This window comes from Glycine max, chromosome 2 (genome assembly GCF_000004515.6).
Source record: "Glycine max cultivar Williams 82 chromosome 2, Glycine_max_v4.0, whole genome shotgun sequence".
NCBI lineage: Eukaryota > Viridiplantae > Streptophyta > Magnoliopsida > Fabales > Fabaceae > Glycine > Glycine max.
This window is the reverse complement of record NC_016089.4, coordinates 6987085-7009289: the sequence shown is the minus strand read 5'-3', so window position 1 is coordinate 7009289 and position 22205 is coordinate 6987085. Positions and strand designations below refer to the sequence as shown.

At 31.8% G+C, this 22205-nt stretch overlaps 2 protein-coding genes across 10 annotated transcripts; one reads left to right on the top strand and one right to left on the bottom strand.

Annotated features, from left to right (window-relative positions):
• The first annotated feature begins 6466 nt into the window (after nucleotides 1-6466).
• On the top strand, nucleotides 6467-8586 carry LOC100806977 (protein ROH1). Its single transcript, XM_003519937.5, has one exon. The coding sequence runs from the start codon at nucleotides 6964-6966 to the stop codon at nucleotides 8098-8100; it is 1137 nt and encodes a 378-aa protein (XP_003519985.1). The 5' UTR covers nucleotides 6467-6963; the 3' UTR covers nucleotides 8101-8586.
• Nucleotides 8587-11551: 2965 nt separating this feature from the next.
• LOC100806444 (centromere-associated protein E) lies at nucleotides 11552-21105 on the bottom strand. Of its 9 annotated transcripts, none has more exons than XM_006574737.4 (6): nucleotides 20794-21105; nucleotides 13740-20283; nucleotides 13531-13657; nucleotides 13209-13302; nucleotides 12142-12313; nucleotides 11552-12051 (listed from the first exon to the last, which is right to left on the bottom strand). In XM_006574737.4, the coding sequence occupies exons 1-3, from the start codon at nucleotides 20933-20935 to the stop codon at nucleotides 13648-13650; spliced, it is 6696 nt and encodes a 2231-aa protein (XP_006574800.1). In that variant the 5' UTR covers nucleotides 20936-21105; the 3' UTR covers nucleotides 11552-12051; nucleotides 12142-12313; nucleotides 13209-13302; nucleotides 13531-13647. The 9 variants fall into 9 exon arrangements, with proteins under 9 accessions (XP_006574800.1, XP_006574799.1, XP_014621256.1 ...); XM_006574736.4 differs by having other exon boundaries at nucleotides 11552-12048; XM_014765770.3 differs by having other exon boundaries at nucleotides 11552-12048; nucleotides 12142-12253.
• Nucleotides 21106-22205: the final 1100 nt, after the last annotated feature.

The window sequence follows — 22205 nt, the reverse complement described above, 5'->3', positions numbered from 1 at the left end:
ATAATATAAATATTTCTAATAGAAAATGGAAGTATGCAGAAGTTAGAATAGTTTAGTCTTTTAAATTTAATTATATAAATAACCTTTTCTTTCTTTTTCATCCAAAATCAGAGGGATCGTAATATTAGTGAGTCTCATGCTTTATTTTCTGTTTTTTTTTTCTCTTTTTAGATGACTGAAAAAGGAACACATGAGATACTTTTCGCGTGTTTCAAATAAAGCATAAATGACATTTAATAATATATTTTTTAGATTTTTTTAAAACAAAAGTACCCATTTTAACTCTTCCAAAAAATTTAAAATTGAGCTACTTTATTTTTAGAATTTTTGTTTGTTAAAAATATCTAATCATTTCTAATTTTTAATCTTAATTTTTAATTTAAAAAAATTGTTCTTGAAAACATGCAAACAAACGAATCCTCCTACAACAGAAACTCTTTCATTCGTTTGTTATCCATTGTTCAGCATGCTTAAGTTATTTTGTTTAAAAATGTGCACAAAAATTTGAAAATTACTTAATACATATACACTTTTTCTTCCGATTTGCTTTCACCTCATTTTTCTCTCTCTTTATTTTCTGTTATACTCTTATTTATCACTTTTTTTTCTCTATTCTTTCTACCCATATACACCTACCTCAAAAATATACATTCATTATTGCTCTAGAAATTGAGGTCTTCCTCTGAACTACGTGTGTGGATAAAGATGATAGTACCATATGGTTGAACCGTACCATCAAATAATTGATTTAAAATTTCATACCAAATTGTTTGATGGTTAATCACATCTACATCACATCTATGCTTGTGTTTAATTTGAAGGATAATGTTTGATGGTGGATCATCAGTATCTAATGACATACGTAATCATGCATGTAATTATCAAACAACTCAAGTTTCTAAGAAGATATTGAATTTTGGGCTGCCAAATTCAATTTTTCCCTCCCTTTTTAAACCACAAAAAGTACTAAAAGAAAACATGTTGTTAGTCTATAAAGTCAAATTCTCATTTGCCAGCCACATTTGCTTTTCTCTATGTAAGGATACTAACTTTGGGGTCATGAGATTTTGTGTTCTAGAATGGGATGAGTTTCTTATGTAAGCCAGTGAATCAAATTTGTCATATATCCTTGAGAACTGAGAGGTGTATTATCTGTAAAATCAAAATTTAAAAAATTAGTAGCCTTTAAAATATTTTTTTGTAACTTATTTGAATATGGATTTATTCAGTAAATACTTATGCTCTAAAAGTTTTTATTCTATTGTAGTCAAATAGATCTATATCAGAAATGCATATATTATTTGTACTTAGCATATCCCCTTTTCTCACTTACTATTAATGAAATAGAGTTTCATTATTTTTAAGAAAAAAATTTAAATGCAACATTTTAAACATGCGTTATTTTTTATTCATATTAGAAATTTTAATAATCTTTGTCATTTTTAATTTGTAGTTATTAAACTAAAATTTTAATTTTAATTGAAAAATAATACTAAAAGATTCTAATGTGCTAATACTACACACAAGTTTTATCTATATTTTTTTCTTTCTATTTTTTAACTATTGTTTTGTTACTTTTAGAAAACACGTACGAGTATATAGAAGAAATCACACACTGAAAATTACGCAGCCCTAGAGTGAATTGGTTGCAGATTTTAAGAAAAAATGGCACAGATAATAACAAGAACCAAGTAGTTTATCATTTTCATAACTTGAGGGAAGAGCAATCCAGCACACGTGTAGGTGTAATTGTTTAATAATCTCAATGTTGATTTTCTTATTAAGCAAAGGAGAATAAAACAAACAAGTCTTCTCTGAATAATTTTGTTTAGATTCTGTTCTACTTCTAGAATTTATTTGTCCATCTAATAATTGTATTTGTGGGGTTGTATATTGTGCATTTTATATCAATTAATTCTAGTTTTTTTTAGTTATCTTTTCACTTTCTCCAGCACAAATGATTATGAAGATAAGATGCATGCCAATCATCATCAGTTAAAGCTTGCTTGAAGCTGTACAAGTCAGAGTCTCTTTCAGAGAAGAGAATTATATAAATTTAATGATTTCATAGATAATGAAATATCTGTGGTCCCTAGTTTTCATTTTCTTGAGGCATACATTAATTACTGATCAATCAGTGAATCGGTTCAACTGGGATTAATTAGATTGGCAAACCGGTATTTGGTTAAGTAATTGGTCTGAATAAATTAGGTGATTATTCATACATCGTGATTTCTTCATCACCACATAAAACATCGTTTTTAAGATATAATAATTCATAATTATTATATGAAACATTTCTTTTATAACAATTTGAGTATCTGAAGAGGACAAATAGCTTAATGGAGAAATAAATTTGTGGATCACATCTGATCTTAGAAGGTCTAGATCAAAACCAATTGCATGTATGAGCATATGCAATAAATTGTTGGAATTATATAATGCTGAAAATATATAAATTAGAAAAAGTTTAATATATTGAAAAAAAAAGGTTTAGCTGACAAAGCAACTACCGTATCCATCACATGAGTTACAAACATACTGTTTATTAAAAAACTAAAATAAAAAATAATAAAAAAGAAACTTATTAATACAATCATCTTCGCATTAAAACAAAAGTAAGATAACGACGTATGTTATATTTGAGAAGTTATTTTGATTAATTTTAAAATTTTTAACTAATTAAAAAACTTGTTTTGATAAATAAATTTTTTAAAGTAGATTCTAATATTTTAAAAATATTAGTTTCTAACTCCTAAATTTTCATATTTTATTTTTTTTATCTTTAAATATTCAATTTTCTTATTACATATTTTAAATATGTCATTTAAGACCAAAGAAATTTAGTTTAATTAATTGAACAAGGTTGATGAGTGTTATAAATTTTATAGTATATGTTCAATTCGTATGAATAAAAAAATATTATTTATATTTTATTTATTTTAATAACTAATTTTATGAAATATAACCTTAAAATATTTTAAATAACACTAAAAAATATCAAAATCTTACCCTAAAAAATCCAAATATTATTTACTAATCGTATTGAAAAGTGTATAAATCCACACAAAAACTGGTGGACTAGTGCAGTAAGAGACGTATTAAGCCAAACATTTGTTTGTGTCTCTTGTCTTTATAGTAAGAAAATAGTTTGCAACATAAAATGCATTGATTGTATATCAAATAAGACAAGTGTGAAGGACAATAACTTAGTCATCAAGGAATAAGAACATCACACGTCATCGTCATTCCGCTTCGTATTCTTTTTCTAGAACAAGTCGTCCTTGACACGCGCCAACGTAGAGTGTATTCACTCACCGGACTGTGACATTTAACCACGTGACCCACTCCTCCACGTGGTGAGCCATGCACCCAAGTTCCCCAACTTCTCAACACAAATGCCCCATATTGCCACCATCACGTGAGACACTCTTCACATTTCATCACTATGCTCATCCACAACACAACTCTAGTTTAGTTTATGAGGAGTGTGCACACACTATCTTAATAATGGAATCTCACCTATCATCTTTGCTTGGTGACTTTCTCTATTTTTTCTTTCATCTTTATAATATTACTATACCATTATTTAACATGTTCTTTTGTTTTTTTATATTCAAATGAAAGAATTAAGTGTTATAAATATCAATGTTCTAATAACATGTATATAAGATTTATCTAATAGTTAGAAAATGATGAATGGAGAAAGAAAGGTGGAAAATTAGAGTTCAAATGCTCTCAACTCAAAAAATATTCTAAAAATGTTTTATGTCATTGAGTGAAATCAAGAGCTTCAATCTCATGTTAAAAAAGAGAATTCATTAAAAACAGTCAATTAAAATTTTCAGTAAAAATTGTTCAATATCAAAATCAATAAATATTTCATACTAGTATATATGATGAAAAAAATATTCGTATTATAGGAATATATTTATTATTTTTTTAATTTAATTTAATTTTTTATGATAAAGATATGATGTAATTTGTTATCTAAGTGTTTTGGGAATATTTATTATTTATCTAATTTAATATTTTTTTTGATAAATATATGATGTAATTTGTTATCTTATGTAAGGATATGAATATGCAACATTTTTTAACTTTGTTTTACATAAAAAAATCTTATACTTATTTGCATAAATATTTTTTAAAAGTAAATATAATACTATATCTACCTCTTTTTTTATATATATTTTTCTTTCAACTTTATTTTCTTTATCTCCTTTTTACTTATTGAGTAATATAAATTAAACGATAACCTCCACACTGAAACGTAAAAATATTAATATATAGGTTATCGTGCTTAAATTTATCTTCAACAAAACTAATAAATATTTTACATCCATACCATAATGTTCATGTAACGAAATTGAAAATATCATATCATTGGAAAGAAAATAATGGTATGCATCGAAAAAAAAGATAGAAAATAACACTGGATTATTGACCAAGAAACATTATGGCGTTACCTAATGATGGTGTGTGGGTCGTATCCCTTTTTTTTCATTAAATAAATGAATGCGATTTTTGAACCACGCATTTATGAAGTAAAGAATTAATCTTATCGGAACTTCTCTATTTTAAATATAAATCAATTTATACCAAGATTTTTGTTACGTAATCACCTACGTAATAAAAAAATTGTTTCGTCACTTTTTTAATTCTATTTTCCTTTTCTTTTTAAAGCATATATAATTGGAGTTTAAAATCTTTTTACATTCTTTAATTCAGTTTAATTAATTAAATTGTAAGACTTAAATTATTATGAGTATACTCATTTAAATTTTTACAATGCAAATCTCCTATTTAATTATCTTTCTTCTCGTCCACTTTCCCAATACAAGGCATCTAATAAGTTTCCCTCCAAAATACCATAAAAAAGTAAAAATAATTTTCAAATCTCCAGATCTTGAAGCAAATCAATTTACATTAACATAAGAAATTTAAATTAATAATATATTATTTATACAATAAAATCATTTACGTTTTTAAAAGTACTGATTTTTAGTGACTATTTAGTTTAAATTTAATATAAATAATTTTCTATTTAGTTTAATAGAATAATAATAGATGTCTATAACACATTGATTAAGAAATTCTTACAAAAGAAATATTATAAACACATTTCCATTAATTTATTTGAATATGTTATAAAAAAAAGTAACCATTAAAAGAGAAAAAGTGTATTTAGATTTAGATAGTTATATTAATGAACATATAATTTATTTGACGGCTTTACAAGTTTATTTAATTAAAACAAGATTATTAAATAAATGAGTTTGTCTCATTAAATTTTTTTGGCTATACTTATCTCGTTAAATATTTTACCTTTTTCAAACACTACATAAAACAACGTTTAAACTTATAATTTTTTTGGTTATATCCTTAGTATTTTTTTATAAAATTTCTTATTTAATCCTTTTTAATATTACATTATTTATTTAAATTATTACACTGCTTCTTTTAATCATAAAAGTATTTAATTTCTCTAAATACAAATTTTATATCATTTTACATTTATTAATTAACTCATCAAGTAATAAACAAACGTAATAACTTTTAACTATTTTTTTTCATTTTTAATTATTTTTTTTATCAAACTATAAACATGTAAAGACAGACAATCTTATATAATATCAAGATTTTCATATTATTTTTACCAGCAGGTTCTTATTTTAATTATGTATTTTAAGCAACGGTATTTTTGAAGGATCACTACTAAAGTGCATGCAAATTAGTCCAATAATTGGTGCTTAGGCCACTTTTACTTTACTCTCACTGGTTCTCAATATTTTTCTCTCTCATTTTCTTACAGATACGCAGTGTTTCTTCTGCAAGAAATGGGATCTCCTCGTGTTACTAACTTCTTCTTTTTATATATATATAATAATCGATGTAAATGGGATGATACCCGTGTTAATCTTACTCTAATAATACTGATACAAGCAACCAAATCTTGTGAAAAAGTGGATCCATTGTACAAAAAGTACTTTAAGATAATGTTAAATAATGGATGAGAGTTATCTTTCGCTTATATATTTTAATGTGAGATTATTTTTAACTGATGTGAAACTTAAATTATTTTCAATAATTAATTATGTTTGATAAAATAAAAAAAAGAAATAAGTTACGTTAATAAATATATATGCTCTTGATCTTAAGAAAGTGATAAAAAATTTCATTTTGGAAGGTGTTAAAAGTTAGCACACTTTGAGGATGTTGAATTGAACCAATCAATCACCCCGAGTATAGTTTTTTTTTTTTTGTACTAACTCTTGCCACCGTGTTCCAAACGTGTGAAGGTGCGTCTCGAAGCTTACCTTAATTTTCACTAACCACCAAGGATCAAAGTTAAGCGATTTTTCACTTCCCCCTATGGAAATAACTTTTAACACATATTTTATTTTAAGCTTTTTCCGTTTTTTTTTTATTCATTTTCCAACAACCCTACAACGCGGTCCAAATTCCAGTTATCCCCAATATATATACCCTCTCTTCAGAGTTCTATTCCTCACAATCCCCATTTCCTCTCTTCTTCCCTTCACTCCCTCTTGAGTCTTGTCTCATTCCTCTCTCAAGTTTCTAACTTTTTCCCACATTCTCAATCAACTCTCCAATTCCCAAGTGGGTCCCAACCCAATTCGGATTTCGTTTCTGGATTTCCCCAATTCGAAGCTCTGCACTTCCCCTTTTGAAGTGGATTTTTCGTTCCTGGGAAGTTCAATTCCAAATTCTTGGAATGGGTCTCTAACACAAGCTTCCAATTTGGAGAGAAAGTCCCAAACTTTTGGGTTCAATTTTTCAGTTTTCGCAACTGGGTCTGTGATCGTGATTTTGGCCTCAACTTCTAAGGTTTTGGGAGTTACCACAACTTCAATTGTGGTTGCATCCGCTGTAATATCAAAGGATCGTGACGAAACCACAACTGCAACAACCGCAATTTAAAACCTTTGTGTGAGAATAATGCGTACTACAGCAGAATTTCAAGGTTCTGTTCTGAATCTTCGTGGGGTTCAGGTTCACTCCATGGAGGGTTCAAGCATGGAGCAAGAGCTTGATTTGTTTCAGAAGCATGTGACAGAGCGATTCCTGGAGCTATCTTTGGCTGAAAGTGGTGAATTGCTCTCTCTTTCATGGGTTAGGAAGCTGCTAGATTCGTTCCTGTGTTGCCAAGAGGAGTTCAGGGTGATTCTCCACAACCACAGGGCTCAGGTGATGAAGCACCCTCCCTTGGATCGCATGGTGGGCGAGTTTTTCGAGCGTAATGTGAAGGCGCTTGATGTGTGCAACGCAATCCGTGATGGGGTTGAACAGATTAGGCAGTGGCAGAAGCTGTTGGAGATTGTTCTCTGCGCTTTGGATCAAAAGAGGAGCATTGGTGAGGGCCAATTTCGCCGCGCCAAGAAGGCGCTGGTCGATTTGGCCATTGGGATGCTTGATGACAAGGACACCAGCTCCAGTGGCTCTATAGCACATAGGAACAGGTCATTTGGTAGAAACAATGCTTCAAAGGATCATCACCACAATAATTCCTTTGGTCATTTTAGGTCACTTTCTTGGAGTGTGTCAAGGAATTGGTCTGCTGCTAGGCAGCTTCAAGCACTTGGGAACAACTTGTCCCCACCTAAGGCTAATGATATCGTTGCCACTAATGGCCTTGCATTGCCTATTTATACAATGAGTTGTGTTCTGGTGTTTGTGATGTGGGCCCTTGTGGCTGCGATTCCCTGCCAGGACCGTGGGCTGGGGCTCCATTTCTCGTTGCCAAGGCAGCTCCCATGGGCGGCTCCGGTGGTGGCGCTGCACGACCGGATCTTGGAGGAGTCCAAGAAGAGGGAGAGAAAGAACACCTGTGGCTTGCTGAAGGAGATTCACCAGATTGAGAAGTGTGCTAGGGTGATCAATGATTTGGCTGATTCTGTGCAGTTTCCTTTGAGTGAGGAGAAGGGAGAAGAGGTCAGACAGAGAGTGCAAGATGTTTCAAAGGTTTGTGAAGCCTTGAAAGATGGATTGGACCCTCTTGAACGCCAAGTGAGGGAGGTGTTCCATAGAATTGTGCGCGGCAGAACCGAGGGGCTTGACTCTCATGGTAGAGGGTAAAAAATAAAAATAAAAAACTATTGTTTGTTTGTTGATGCTTAACATTTGCCATTTGAGATCGTAGCCTGATTTTGCTTTCTTAGATAAGTTCGATTTGAGAATGACCTAAAGTTGACTAGGAGGATAACCAGGGAGTGGTAAGAGGATATGGTGATTTAAGTTGAGGATCATGATAATAGTATGGTATATAAAGGGGAGGATTCTTGTATGTATGAAGTATGAAGCACAAAATAATGTATAGAGTTTAGGATAATTTGAAGTGGACCTTTGTGGTCTGTGTTTTCTTTTTCTCTTTTTTGTGTTGTGATGTGGCTTATTGTATAATCAGTTTTCTCAGTGTTTTGCTGCATTGCTGCATCCTCATTGTAGTTGATTCTGATCGCGAGTATGTGTAATGATACATTTTCCTTAAGTAGATCCTGTACTTGCAAACTTGTGGTTGCTGCGATTGCAGCCTTTGCCTTCAGATAGCAATCATTGTAACAAGGCCTTTTCTTTCTTTTTTTTTTTAAATGTTTAGTTGTTTACATAAATTGTAAGCAAATTCTATTATTGTAATTATAATAACCCAAAAGTGAAAGCTGTAACTCTATGCAAAAGAAGTTTGGCTTTGTTTAAGCAATCTATTGAACCTATTGTAAATGAAAAATGAGGTGGGTTGAGTTTGTTCCCTCAAATTGAATGTACTTGACTTGAGCTTTTATGTTGTTATGACATGTCTATCTATCCACTTCTGTTTAGAAGATTCAAATTTGTTGCAGTCAGCGATTTCACGTACTTATATTGTTAGCAAAACAGAAATGTTAGGTGAAGATTAGATGATTCAAATTTCGAATGTGTTTTAGCCAATAAGAACTGTTTCAAGTCTAAGTTACTAAGATACAATATGAATTGTCCTATTTTCATCTAACAATTCTGATTCACTGATTGTGAGAATGTGTGAAATGCCAATCCATATATTTTTAGATCTTCAATTTCAATAACCCAAAAAAGAGCAACCAAGCATACAAAATGCTGGTAAACATCAAATTTGAAGAGAAACAAAGAGCTTATATAGAGGAGAATAGTATGAAGAGGTAGATGACATTTGAGTTCACGAAGAGGTAAAGGTGAGTGTTTGGGGGTTTGTTGAGGTAGTAATGTTTGGAATGATAAAATGTTTCAAATATTTGGTCTTAAAGAAAAATAGAACAAACTGGTGTTGTGACTAGATGCTGTCCCGATTATAAATGTTCTAATATGAGCCGTGTTGTTACGATTATTAATAATAATCATTCTGTAATTGGTACGCGATGGAGATAGACACTATTATAAATGTAATATATTACAACTGCATCAGATGATGTTATCTGTAATTTGGTGCAAATGTATTTGGTCATAGTAGAGTGTTCTAAAGGGCTTGTTTAATTTTCACCCAGGTTAATCAAGATATCGCTGATGAAGTATTAGCAACACAATTTGAGTTGAGAAAATAGGTTCAAATAAGGATTCTGGTGCTGCATTTTGGACTACAAGTTTTAGTATAAATGCTTCATCAAACTCAATTACTAAACAAAATAAAAGTCCCTGAAGCCAATTTACTAATAATATACTAATAAATAATTAAAGTATTTATTTGTCTTATTTGGATCTTTGTTCCCTGGTTATGATGATGATTCGCTATTTTATAATTATTAGATGTGACTGCAACTGCGCAGGGTTGTGCTAGAGATGAATGTGTCACGAGACTGAGTTCGATGAATCTGTTATGAGATTGAGTTTCCAGTCAAAGCTAATAAAAGTGCTTTGACATTGACTTGGTCAAACATCATCTACAATTGAATTTCTTTGCTATCTAAGATGACATTATTATTTGTTGGATCTGGTCAAGGTGTGACTTATTCATCACAAGTCAATAATATATTTTGTTGCGCTATTGGAATTTGTCCTTTCAGGTAGCTAACGTAAAATCACAATTGTTGTTCTGCCAAATGTTGTGGCCTTTACTCTCCACAATTTTTTCCCACTACTTATGTCCTAAAAGTGATTGAATAAAGAGGTTAACAACTCAACTTTTACGAATAAAAATATATTTTATAAGAGTAAATAGACGATTAGATTACTAAGAAGATGATTTAGGAAGAAAGGAAAAAAAAAAGAATTGATTAAAAAAGTAAAAAAGGAAAGGAGAAAATGTAAAAAAGTAAAAGTGGGATTGATTTTCTTTGCGAGATGACTCATGACATTTGTTCTTGGATTTGATCAACGTATGACTTCTTCATCAAGTCAATACTCAATAGTCAATAGTATCTTCTTTTGTAGTGCCATTGGAATTCGTGTTTTCAGGTAAACATCACACTTCTTCTGCCACAGATTGTGGTGGTCTCTAAAATTTTCAGCAGTAATTAATGTCGTAAAACTGATAAAATATAATGTTCAATAAATCACTCCGCGATTTTACTCTATAATGAGTGTATTTTTTTTCCTCTTTCAAATAACTTTTAAAAAATTATTGAAAATGTCATTAATTTTAATATTAAATGAAAATGTAAATTATTTTATAATGTCGGTATATTTTATTAATTAAATTTTGACATGTTATATGACATATCGATTAATTTTAAAAATACTCACGTAGCTCCATCCCTCCATCAGACCGTGTCACATGTCAATCCCACACCATTTTTATGGTATCTCAGCTTTTATTTAAAAACATTAATAATTCTTAATCTTGTACATGACTTATATTTTTAAGATTAAATTAATCATTTGATTTTTATAGTTTCATTATTTATATTTTTATAATTTTTATAATTTGAAAGTGATTTTTTTAGTCCTTATAATTTATTTTTAATTTTTTTTAGTCTTTATAATTTAAAAGTGATATTTTTAACACTTATAATTTATATTTTAATTTTTTTTAGTCCCTATAATTTGAAAGTGATTTTTTCAGTCTTTATAATTTATATTTTAATTATATTTTAATCTTTACTGAAAAAATATATAAAAATAATTAGTTACAAATTTGTTATAAATTATCAATTATTTTTTTATTATGAATTATCTTGTGATAAATTAGTTATGAATTACTTGCTAATATTTTTATAATTAATTATAATTGACAATATTACTCATATTTTAATACTAAGGACTAACATTGAATTAAAATATAAAATATAGAGACTAAAAATACCATTTTTAAACTATAAAAATTAAAAGAGAATTAAAATAGAAATTATAAGCACTAAAAAAATCACTTTTAAACTGAGACTAAAAAAGAATTAAAATATAAATTATAAAAACTAAAAGAGAATTAAAATATAAGCAATAGAGACTAATATAATTAGTTTCAAACTATAAGAACTAAAAAGATATTAATAATAAAATTATGAGGAGGAATGAATAATTAAACATTTTTAATAACTCACTTTTTTCATTATTGCATTGAAAGCCTATATTAAATTATGAACAAGTTAATATAAGTATAAACGGTGCTTATTCATCTGAATTGCTAATAGTGACATGACATCTATTACAGGTAGTGTGATTAGTTGGTTATGACCATGTTCTGGTTCTAGTACAATCTTAAGATATAATAGGCATAGCAAACCAATCCTCACAAGTAAAAGTTCCACTTCATAAACACTGATACATTTGACCATCTACTTCCGATGTAGTAGCTAACTAGCTAAGGTACTTTACTTTCATTTCATTAGGACCATCCCTTTGCATTTGCATGCCGATAGCAATGAAGCTCCAAATTCAACAAAAGCCAAGTATCCTGTTTCCAATACAGCTTCTGTTTATGATTAACTAATCCTCCCCAATATTGTTGCATTTGATGAATTTGTATTCCATAAGGCTATTGCTATACCATGTTATTCCTGAGAGGACTTAATGGAGATATACGATTGATTGGGTGCTTATGAAAAAAGGAAAAGAAAAAGAAAATTATGGGTTGGATTCTTCCTGCTAATAAAAATTAACAAATTAATCATTAACATTTGTTCATAAAAAAAAATAAAAATTACTGAGAGGACTTGTCCACACCTGCCACCGTACCTTTCTATAAAGAAGTGCTTGAGAAATTTGACATTTGTTTTGCTGAAGCAGGGGCACGATATTCTTCCCTAGGTCATCATGCTTCCATTTCCAACTTCAAGGATGTCGGAATCTAATTATGTCCAAAGAACAATGGCATGTATCTCTATCAGGGGGTCTAGTATTGAATTTGCTGCAATTGCAATGTTTTGAAGTTCAATTATGGCATACATAACAATGAATGACCTCTCATTCCTTCTAATTAACACGAAACAAGATGTAGAATGAAGTCAATGAACAATATGGAACAATAAATTTCCAGCAGTACAGTTTCTTTCAAAAAGAAAAAGAAAAATTTAAAGAGTAATAAAAATATTGATGGCAGTAATAGAAATTTGATGTTAACAGAAAACTGATTTAACCTAATTTTACAAAATAATTCAAGTAATTTATTCACATATGATACATCACAAATGAAAGTCTGGTTGAGCATAGAAGCAGCATATAGACCAAATGCTATTCCGGCCAGTAATTCATCACCACTGCTTGTTTTCTGAACACGCACATAAACAGATTAATAGCCTATGAAAATATATATATTAATCCAGATGCATCATCAGACATTTCATATTTCATTTCACTAAACAAGTAATAAAAGATTCAAAAGATGAAAAAATCATCAAGTGCATTGTTCTTTACACCACTATAGTACCATTATCTTTACCACCTACAGGACAAATGCAGTAAGGATAAGACCATAAATCTAACCATATATTTACAACACATAAAATAAGCATACATGCTTCAAAGCAATATGTTGCTTTAAGCTGTGAAAACACCAGGTTGCCCAAATGAGTGATGACTCAACATTTATGTTTGCATAGACACAAAGCCTAATGCTGAAGCACATGTATATAGGGATAGGCTCTATAAAGCTCTATCAGATCATACAAAACGAAAGAATATAAATATTATTATCAAAAGTAAATTTTGATGCACTAGAAATGGTTTTTAAAAGGATAAAAAATATCCCCAAAACAGACAAGACACTAGTAAGCACAAATAAATTTGTGGAACAAAATAGTTACCAGGTACAAGCCTCCATTTGGGCACGAAAAGCTCCTTCATCAAAAGTGAACACATCCTCCTCACTCTCACACGGAAGCAAAATTCCTGGTAAAACTCCATTGCCAGGATTTTTAAAATGATCAGTGCTATGAATTAATATGTTGCCAACATAAAAATAGTTATCAATTACAGGAATGAAGAAAAAAAAATTTAAAAAATTAATTGGCAATATATGAACCACTATTAATTGCGTAAGGTTGACGATTAATCATGCCAATATATTTTTCTTTTTCATAGCCTGAAACATGAGAAGATCCAAGTCATGCAGACCATTGTGCTTACCAAAAGAACAAAGATGTTGCTATGTATAGAATGAACAACCCACTTCATGCACTTTTCCATTCAATTTCCTTGAGTTCAAAAGCGATCAATAATGTGAATTTCTGCTCACTTTGAGTATCACTTACCACTGCAAGCAAAACAGACACACTGCATAAGATTTTCTTCATAGCAAAAAAGGAAAAACAAGATTAACGAACACATTTTTTTACCCTTTTCTGGCTCTTCTATGTCGAATAAAGAGAAATATTCCAGAAGCAAGAAGGCCTGATCCGGCTATGATAATCGAAACAAACAGTTTCTTTGATCCTTTTTGGCCGTTCTTCTTCCCTTCAGTGGCTTCCTCCTCACATTCTTTTTGCTCCTCTAACAGTTGAGAGTGTTCTTGATCGAATTCATCTACTTGCTCATAAACCTTTTCTTCAATTTCATGTGTTTCATGGCTTTCTTCTTGATCTTTGTTTATGCATTGTTGATCTTCAGGGGACTCTGGCTGAAGTGTTTCTCTTTGTTCAACTTCTTCGTCTGTTTCACTTTTGGTTGATTCTTGACCATCTATTTCAGGGTCCCTGTTGGAAACTTGAGATTCTTCGTCACTACTAGCATCTATCTTATCCTTGCCTTCAACTTCAAATGGTTGAGTGGAAGATGAACTTGAAAATTTTGAGGGTTTAGCCGCTTCATCTGCAACTACTTCTGATGTTGTAGTACCCTCTGAAGAATGAATAGATTTTTTTCCTTCTTGCATATTCACTAAACTTTTAGCCTTTGAGTCATCCTCTTTTATACCATTCTTTTCTAATTCACGCGACTCTTTGCTCCACATTTCTATAGATGGAGATGGCAGTTGATTTACTTGTGGCTCGTCAATCTCACCTTTTGCTTTTGAATGTGTACCCGAAATTTGCGCAAGTTCTTTTTCTTCTTTTTTAAAAGTGAATGCTTCTAGTGCATGAGTGAATCTTTTCCCCTCCTTTTCTTGTTGTACTCCCTCTATCTTTGGAATTTCGTAGTCCTTGCTTGGCAATGATAATTCATGAGGTTCTTTTCTTTGGATTGCCATAGGCATAGGTGACACATCTTCCTTCTTTGACTTTTCAACTCCTTGCTCTGGAGTTATTGTTGGAGGTTTCACCTCCTTTTTAGGTGTGACTTCTTTTGAGTCTCTTTGATGTTCTCCGTTGTGACTTTCATGCATTTTTTCTACAGCTTGTTTGAATTCAATAACCTTTTCAAACTCTGAAGTTATTTCTCCTGTTTTAGGCCTCCTATCTTCTGCACTTTGAATTGTTTTTCCCATCTCTCTTTTGAATGGTAGTTTGGAAGCCTCTTTAGTTTCTTCTCTCTTTGCAACCTTTGGCCTTTCCGTTTTTATCTCAAGAACTACTTCTGCTTTGTGTTCCCCTTTTAACATCCCTTCTTCTACAACTTTTGTTTGATATCCTTTCTTATCCACCTTTTCAACATCAACTTTTATATTTTCTTCATATATCCTTGGCTTTTCATCTTTAACATTTTGAGCTATTGTGTATTTCTCTTTTTCAGGAGTTGCTTTCAAGTCTTTTTTTGTTTCCATCCTTTTAGCTACTGGGCCAAGATGTGCTACATATTCTTTTTTGATCATCTCCTTTCCTATAGTGTCTACTTTTCCAACTCCTTTGACGACATCTCTTTGCACATGTTGATCACTGACATCAATTTTATCCTTATGCCCTTCAATTTCCTCTTGTATTGTCTCCCTGAATTTTTGTCCTTTGGCAAACTCATCTTTTCTTGTGATTGGTTCTCCTTTCTTTATTTGTTTTTCTAGAGGAATTTCTGGCTTCAAAGTTTTTTCTCTTGTTGTGTTTGCTTCATATCTTCCTCTACTTGTCCCTTCTTGCAAACCTTGTTGATCTTTTCCCTTAGTTATATCTTTCCTCAAACCTTCTTTTGCTTCAGCTTGTATCATTTCATATTTCTCTCCTTGTACTTTCTTCACAAATTGTTCAATTCTAGAACCCTTTTCTTTGATAATTATTTTCTTTTCCTCACTTGTTTGCTTGACTAACTCTTCTTTGGCAACTTTTGCTTCATCTATCTTTTTTCCTTTTAGTCCCTTTCTTTTATCAGCTAGTGAATCCACCGTTATCACAGGAAACTCTTCTTTTGCAGCCGTGCTTGCTTCAAATATTCCTTTACTAATTGTTTCTTGTAAACAATGTTGATCTTTTTCCATTGTTTGGATCTTAGAACCTTCTCTTTCTGTCTGAGTAGACTCCCCTGTTGTGTCTTTTCTCATACCCCCTTTTTCTTCAACTTGTATTTTCTCATATTTGTCTTCATTTACTTTCTCCACTGACTCCTCAATTTTTGCACTGTCTTCTTTGACATCTTTTGTTTCCCCCATCTTTGGAAACTTTGGTCTTTTGCTTCCATCAAATACCCCAACATCAACATCATCTGTCTCGCTTATTTGGTCACTAGACTTGAGTTTTGGCTTTCCGATTTCTTTCTGATTTATGTCCTCAATTTCATCCTCATCAAAAGCGTCATTTGGTTCAACATGCATCTTTATAGATCCTTCTCCTTTCAATTTCACAATAACATATTCATTTTTTTCTTTTTTATTTTGGGAAATTGCTTCAATCACCTGCTTGGGAAGCTTTGCCTGGAAAGTCCCCAACACTTCAAATACTACTTTGACCATATTGTTTGGTACATATGGTCCATCTCTAGACATTCTTTCAATGTTGGACTCCTCAGTTTCCTTCTGTATGATCTCAGTTGCCATGTTTTTCTCAGTAACCTTGCTTGTTGTGTTGGACTTTTCTCCTTTCACTTTTTCCATTGAACTTTTGGTTTCAACCATTTCTTCTTTGATCATCTCCTTTTGTTCTTCCATATTTGCAACCTTGAGTCCTCTACTTCCATCTGGCCTCCCAATTAGCTTGGGCAACTCTTCAGTTGGTACTTCAAATTTTCCTTTACCAGTTTTCTCCAGTACATTTTGTTGATCACTATCCTTAATTCCATTCTTAATCTTTTCAATTTCCTCTTGCATTGTTTCTTTTGCTATGTCTTTCTTTGCTTCCATATGCGTCCTTTTGAGTTCTTCACCTTCGCTCTTATTCACAAAATAATCAATTTCTTTTCCTTTTCTTTTGACCATTGCTTCACTATCATATTCAACTTCTTGCATTGTCTTTTTTGTGAAGTCTTTTTTTGCTTCCGTATGAATCCTTTTAGGTTCTTTACCTTCACCCTGACCCACAAAATATTCAGTCTCTTTGCCTTTTCTTTTAATGGTTGCTTCTTTGATATCTTCACTTTCTTGCATTATCTCTGTTGTTATGTCCTTTGCCTCCATATGCATCCTGTTGGGTTCTTCACCTTCACCCTCATTAAAAAAATAGTCAATCTCTTCTTCACATTTTCTTTTGCCCATTGCTTCTTTAACATATTCACTTTCTTGCATTGTATTTGTTGTTAAGTCCTTCTTTGCTTTCATATGCATCCTTTTGGGTTCTTCTCCTTCACCCTTAATAACAAAATATTCAGTCTCTTTGCCTTTTTCTTTGAACATTGCTTCTTTGACATCTTTATTTTCTTGCATTGTCTCTTTTGCTAAGTGCTCCTTTGCTTCCATATGCATTCTTTTGGGTTCTTTACCTTCACTTTTATCTACAAAATTCTTAATCTCTTTGTCTTTTCTTTTGACCATTACTTCTGTGACATCTTTAGCTTCTTTCATTGCTTCTATGGTAAGGTCATTCTTTGCTTCCACATCCATCATCCTTTTGGGTTCTTCACCTTTTCCCTTATTCACAGAATACTCAATATCTTTGTCTTTCCTTTTGGCAATTTCTTCTTTGACATCTTCACTTTCTTGCATTGTCTCTTTTTTTAAGTTCTTTGTTTCCATAAGAATCCTTTTGGGTTCTTCACCTTCACCCTTATCAACAAAATTATCAAACTCTTTATCTTTTCTTTTGACTGTTAATTCTTTGACATCACCTTTTTTCATAATCTCTTTTGCTAAGTCCTTATTTGCTTCGATATACATCCTTTTGGGTTCTTCACCTTCACCTTTATCAGCAAAATTATCAATCTCTTTATCTTTTCTTTTGACCATTATATCTTTGGCAAGTTCACTTTTATGCACTGTCTCTTTTTTTAAGTCCTTCTTTACTTCCATATGCATCCTTCTGGGTTCTTCACCTTCACCATTTTCTGCAAAATTTTCATTCTCTTTGTCATTCCTTTTGACCATTTCTTCTTTGACATCTTCACTATCTTGCACTGTCTCTGTTATTAAATCCTTCTTTGCTCTCATATGCATCCTTCTGGGTTCTTCACCTTCATTCTCATCCAAAAAATAGTCAATCTCTTTGCCTTCTCTTTTGAACATTGTTTCTTTGACGTCTTCACTTTCTTGCATTGCCTCTTTTGTTAAGTCTTGTTTAGCTTCTATCTTCATGCTGATGAGTTCTTCACCATTACCCTTATCCACAAAATGTTGAATCTCTTTGCCTTTTCTTTTGTCAATTGCTTCATTGACTTCTTCACTTTCTTGCATCCTTCCTTGTGTTAAGTCCTTTGCTTTCATATGCATCCTTTTGGGTTTTTCACCTTCACCCTCATCTGCAAAATTTTGAATCTCTTTGTCTTTTCTTTTGACCATTACTTCTTTGACATCTTTAGTTTCTTGCATTGTATCTGTTGTGAAGTCTTTGTTTGCTTCCATATGCATCCTTCTAGGGTTTTTATCTTCATCCACATCCAAGAAATAATCAATCTCTTTCCCTTCTCTTTTGACCATTTCCTCTTTGAGATCTTCACCTTCTTGTGTTGTCTCTTTTGTTAAGTCTTTCTTTGCTTCGATATGCATTCTTTCGCGTTCATCATCTCCACTGTTATCCACAACATATTTAATCTCTTTTCCTTCTCTTTTGACCATTGCTTCTTTGACATCTTTTGTCAAGTCTTTTTTGGCTTCCATGTGCATCTTTCTAGGTCCTTCACCTTCATTCTTATACACAAAAGAATCAATCTCTTTCAATTTTCTTTTGATCATCGCTTCTTTGACATTTTCAGTGTCTTGCATTTTTGAAGCACTCAACCCTTTGTTTTCCTCATTAGTAGCTTCTGGTAACTGCTTAGGAAACACTTCCCTTATTGTCATTGAATCAAATTCTTCCTTACCAGCCTTTTCCCCATCATGTTCTTGATCTCCATCCTTAGTTTCGATCTTAGGCTTTTTTATATCTTTTTTCATGCTATCTCCAAATATGCATTTTTGACTATCCTTACTGGCTTCAACAGACATCCTTCCAGTTTCCCTTCCTTCCATATTTTCTTCTATGCTTTTAGTTTTCTCCTTTTGTTGAATCCTAGACTTCTTGAATTCTTGGCTTGTACCACAAATGTTGCTAGGAATATGATCATCTATATTTTGATCAAGTTTTGGTGCCTTCATTAGTTCCATACTACTTTCTTTAACACTTTCTTTTAGTCTATCCTCAGTTTCAGGCTTAGGTTCTTCTCCAAATTGTTTTTGTTTTGACTCTTCCAGTGTCTCTCCCTCGGTAGACACATTGACCTCAACACGCATATCTCCAGACTCCTCTCTCTCAATCTTCCCAGCAGTCCTTTTAGCTTCCCCCATTTGTTCAATATCAAACTCTTTAGATACTTCTTGGCTGGTATCTCCAATGTTTTGTGCGACATGTGCACCAATATTTTGCTCTATTTCTGATGTCTTCATTCCTTTGTATCCTGCTTTCCCTATCTTTTCTTTCACACTTTCTCCATCTCCATCCTTAATTCCCGACTTGGATTCTTCTATTTGTTTCTGGATCACCTCTCCAATTTTGTTTCCATTGGCATCATCAAGCATCTTTTCAGATACCACTTTTTCCTCCTCTACAAAACCTCCATTGTCCTCCATTTCTTGAACCTCCAACTCTTTATCATGACTTGTATCTTCAATATTATGTGGCATACCTTCACCTACACTGTTCTCCTTTTCTGATGTTTTCACCGCTTCATAAGCTGTCTTTCCAACCTCTCCTCCCATGCCTTTTACCCCCTCATCCTCAATCCTCAACTTAGATTCTTCTATTTCCTTTTGGCTTGTGTCGCCTATTTTCTGTGAGGTGTCTCCAACAACATTTTGCTCTAGTTCTGATGCCTTCATTCCTTCATATCCTTCCATTCCACCTTTCTCTCCAGAACTTTCTCCATTTCCTTCTTCAGTTCCCAACTTAGACTCTTCTACTTCTTTCTGTATTTTCTCCTTAATTATTTCCCTATTGGCATCATCAAGCATCTTGTCAGATACTCCTCCTTCGTTCTTCTCCATGAAACTTTCACCGTCCTCCATTACATCAACTTTAGAGTTAGACTCTTTAGATCCTTTTTGGCTTGTCTCTCCAACACTACCAAGAATTTGATCAGCTTCACTTTTCTCTAGTTCTGATCTCCCTTTTTCTGATTCTTCCTTGATCTCTTCAATCCTAACCCCACAAATTCCTTTAACCAATTTTGGCATGAAAATATTCAATGTCCATTCCTCCTCATCATACTTTGCTTTGATCCCGTCCAATTTCACCCCATCAGGAATTTTGAAAACCTTGTTGAACCCTACAACATCAACCTCTTTCCTATGCATTAACCATCCCATCATCAAAATATTCTGAACAGGCTTCTCTCCACTAATTGATATCTTACTACCATCTTCACTAATCTTGATGTTAATTTTATTCCTCTTATAACCTGTGTTTGCATAGATACTTACCATAATGTATTACATAAAGGATAAAAGATAAAAGAAAGCAAGAAAAAGACAGACAAATACATCAGTTATATACTAGACCATTGGTATCCTCTCAATTCTGCTGAGTCAAATAAAACTAATATGGACTGCAAAACTCTTTTTGTGTTGCTCCTACTTTTCAAGTTTGAGTCCTAATTATGCTATGCAACTACATTAAATACTCATAGAGAGAGCTTTGTGGTCTCTACCTAAAGAATAAATCAATTATGTAAAAATGTGACAAGAAGACTCTTAGGGATGGAATTTTTCATATTATTCAATCATATCAAATACAAAGGGGTCTGAATAAATACAACAGTGATGCACCCAAAAGACAAAAACTGTTACAAACTCAGAAATCTATACGTTATGCAGAAAAGCATGTCTACTATGGACAACTATTGGCAGCAGCACATAAGATAAAAGAAATAAGAAATTAATTTAAGTGGTATTCGGTAATGAAAACTGACCTTTAAGATGAGCAGAGAGGATGAACATAGTGCTTGTTTCTCTAGATTGAAAGATAGGTCCTGCCTTTGCTAATCGATACTCAGAGATGGAAGCAATGTCATCTCTAGTTTTAGTGATTTTGAGCCCCAATTCCAGGTCCATCTATTTTGCTGCTATAATATTTTCTTAACAGAACAAGGATTAAAAAAATGTGGTGCAAGATGTTAAAATAAAAAAAAAATTGTTGAATTTTTAAATGAGTAACAAAACAGAAATATGATGTTTGAGGCTTCTATCATTGTCTCATCATAATTGTTTAGTTTCAACAAATGAGAAAAGTATTATTCTTTTCTTTCACTTGTAGCTCTTGTGGGTTCCAAATATGAGGATGCTTATACGGTTTGTGTTGTTCTTTCTTTGGCGGGAAGCTAGTACTTCCTTTCCTTTTAAAGATATCAAAACCTTATAATGTACTAGTTTTGAAAGCTCTCTTGATTAAAGTCAAACCTTTGTTGAATAAAGTGAAAGCCTATCAGATGAGCTTCATGATTATTTTCTTACAACAGATGCACCAAAGTTTGGTGGGTGGGAGCCACTTGAAATGAAATTCCACTACTAGGATTCACTTACTATTGTTAATGATTTTTTTTGTGTTGGTCTATTACAGTCAGGCTTAACTCAAGTCATGCCATAGATTGGAAGAATCATATTTGTAATTCACATAAAACTCAATCAGATTTCAAGGAATAAATTACTTATCAATTGGAAAAAAGAAGCTAGGCAACTTCTACTCAAATAGAGGAATGGAAGAAATAAAAATTAATGACAAACTTTAATAAGTGGAAGCCATTTTTCATGGAAATAATCCATATAAAGCTTTTTAATTTATTGGTTAAGAAATGTAACTTATACTTTGAATTATTACATTTAATAATTGTATAATATTTGTTCTAACAACATGCTTAAGGTTTATATATAGAAAACATATTTCTCACAACTTGGGTTGATAGGAAGATTCCTAGGACTTTCTGAATGAGGGCACCATAACAAGGACCAATGCACCCTCTCACCATGACTCTAAAACTAAAGTATCCAACATATCAGAGCTTATTTCTACTTCTCAAGCCAGCACATGGTATCAAGAATCATGTAATTAACGATATAAATAGAAACTATAACTGGCTGACGTATGAGAAAAAAAATGTAATATATGTTAAAAGTAGCAAATAAATTTGTATACTAAACTCCAACAAAATGTAATTAATAAAAATGAAGGTTGGTTAAACTTTCTTCTACTAATAGAATTTTTTGTTGAATATGTATATATAATAGTGTGAAACTAATATCTGTTAGAACAAAAATCAATTGTTCGGAATTTTCGGAATACAAATCCATAATATTAATGCTAACCTCGTCGGCAAGTACTCAACAA

What these genes read in the sequence shown, in the direction of transcription:
- LOC100806977 (XM_003519937.5), top strand. Translation starts at nt 6,964, where the DNA reads ATGCGTACTACAGCAGAATTTCAAGGTTCTGTTCTGAATCTTCGTGGG.
- LOC100806444 (XM_006574737.4), bottom strand. Translation starts at nt 20,935, where the DNA reads ATGGACCTGGAATTGGGGCTCAAAATCACTAAAACTAGAGATGACATT. An exon ending in CCTCTCTGCTCATCTTAAAG is followed by an intron (nt 20,284 to 20,793) that starts GTCAGTTTTCAT and finishes ATGCAAACACAG; the next exon opens with GTTATAAGAGGAATAAAATT.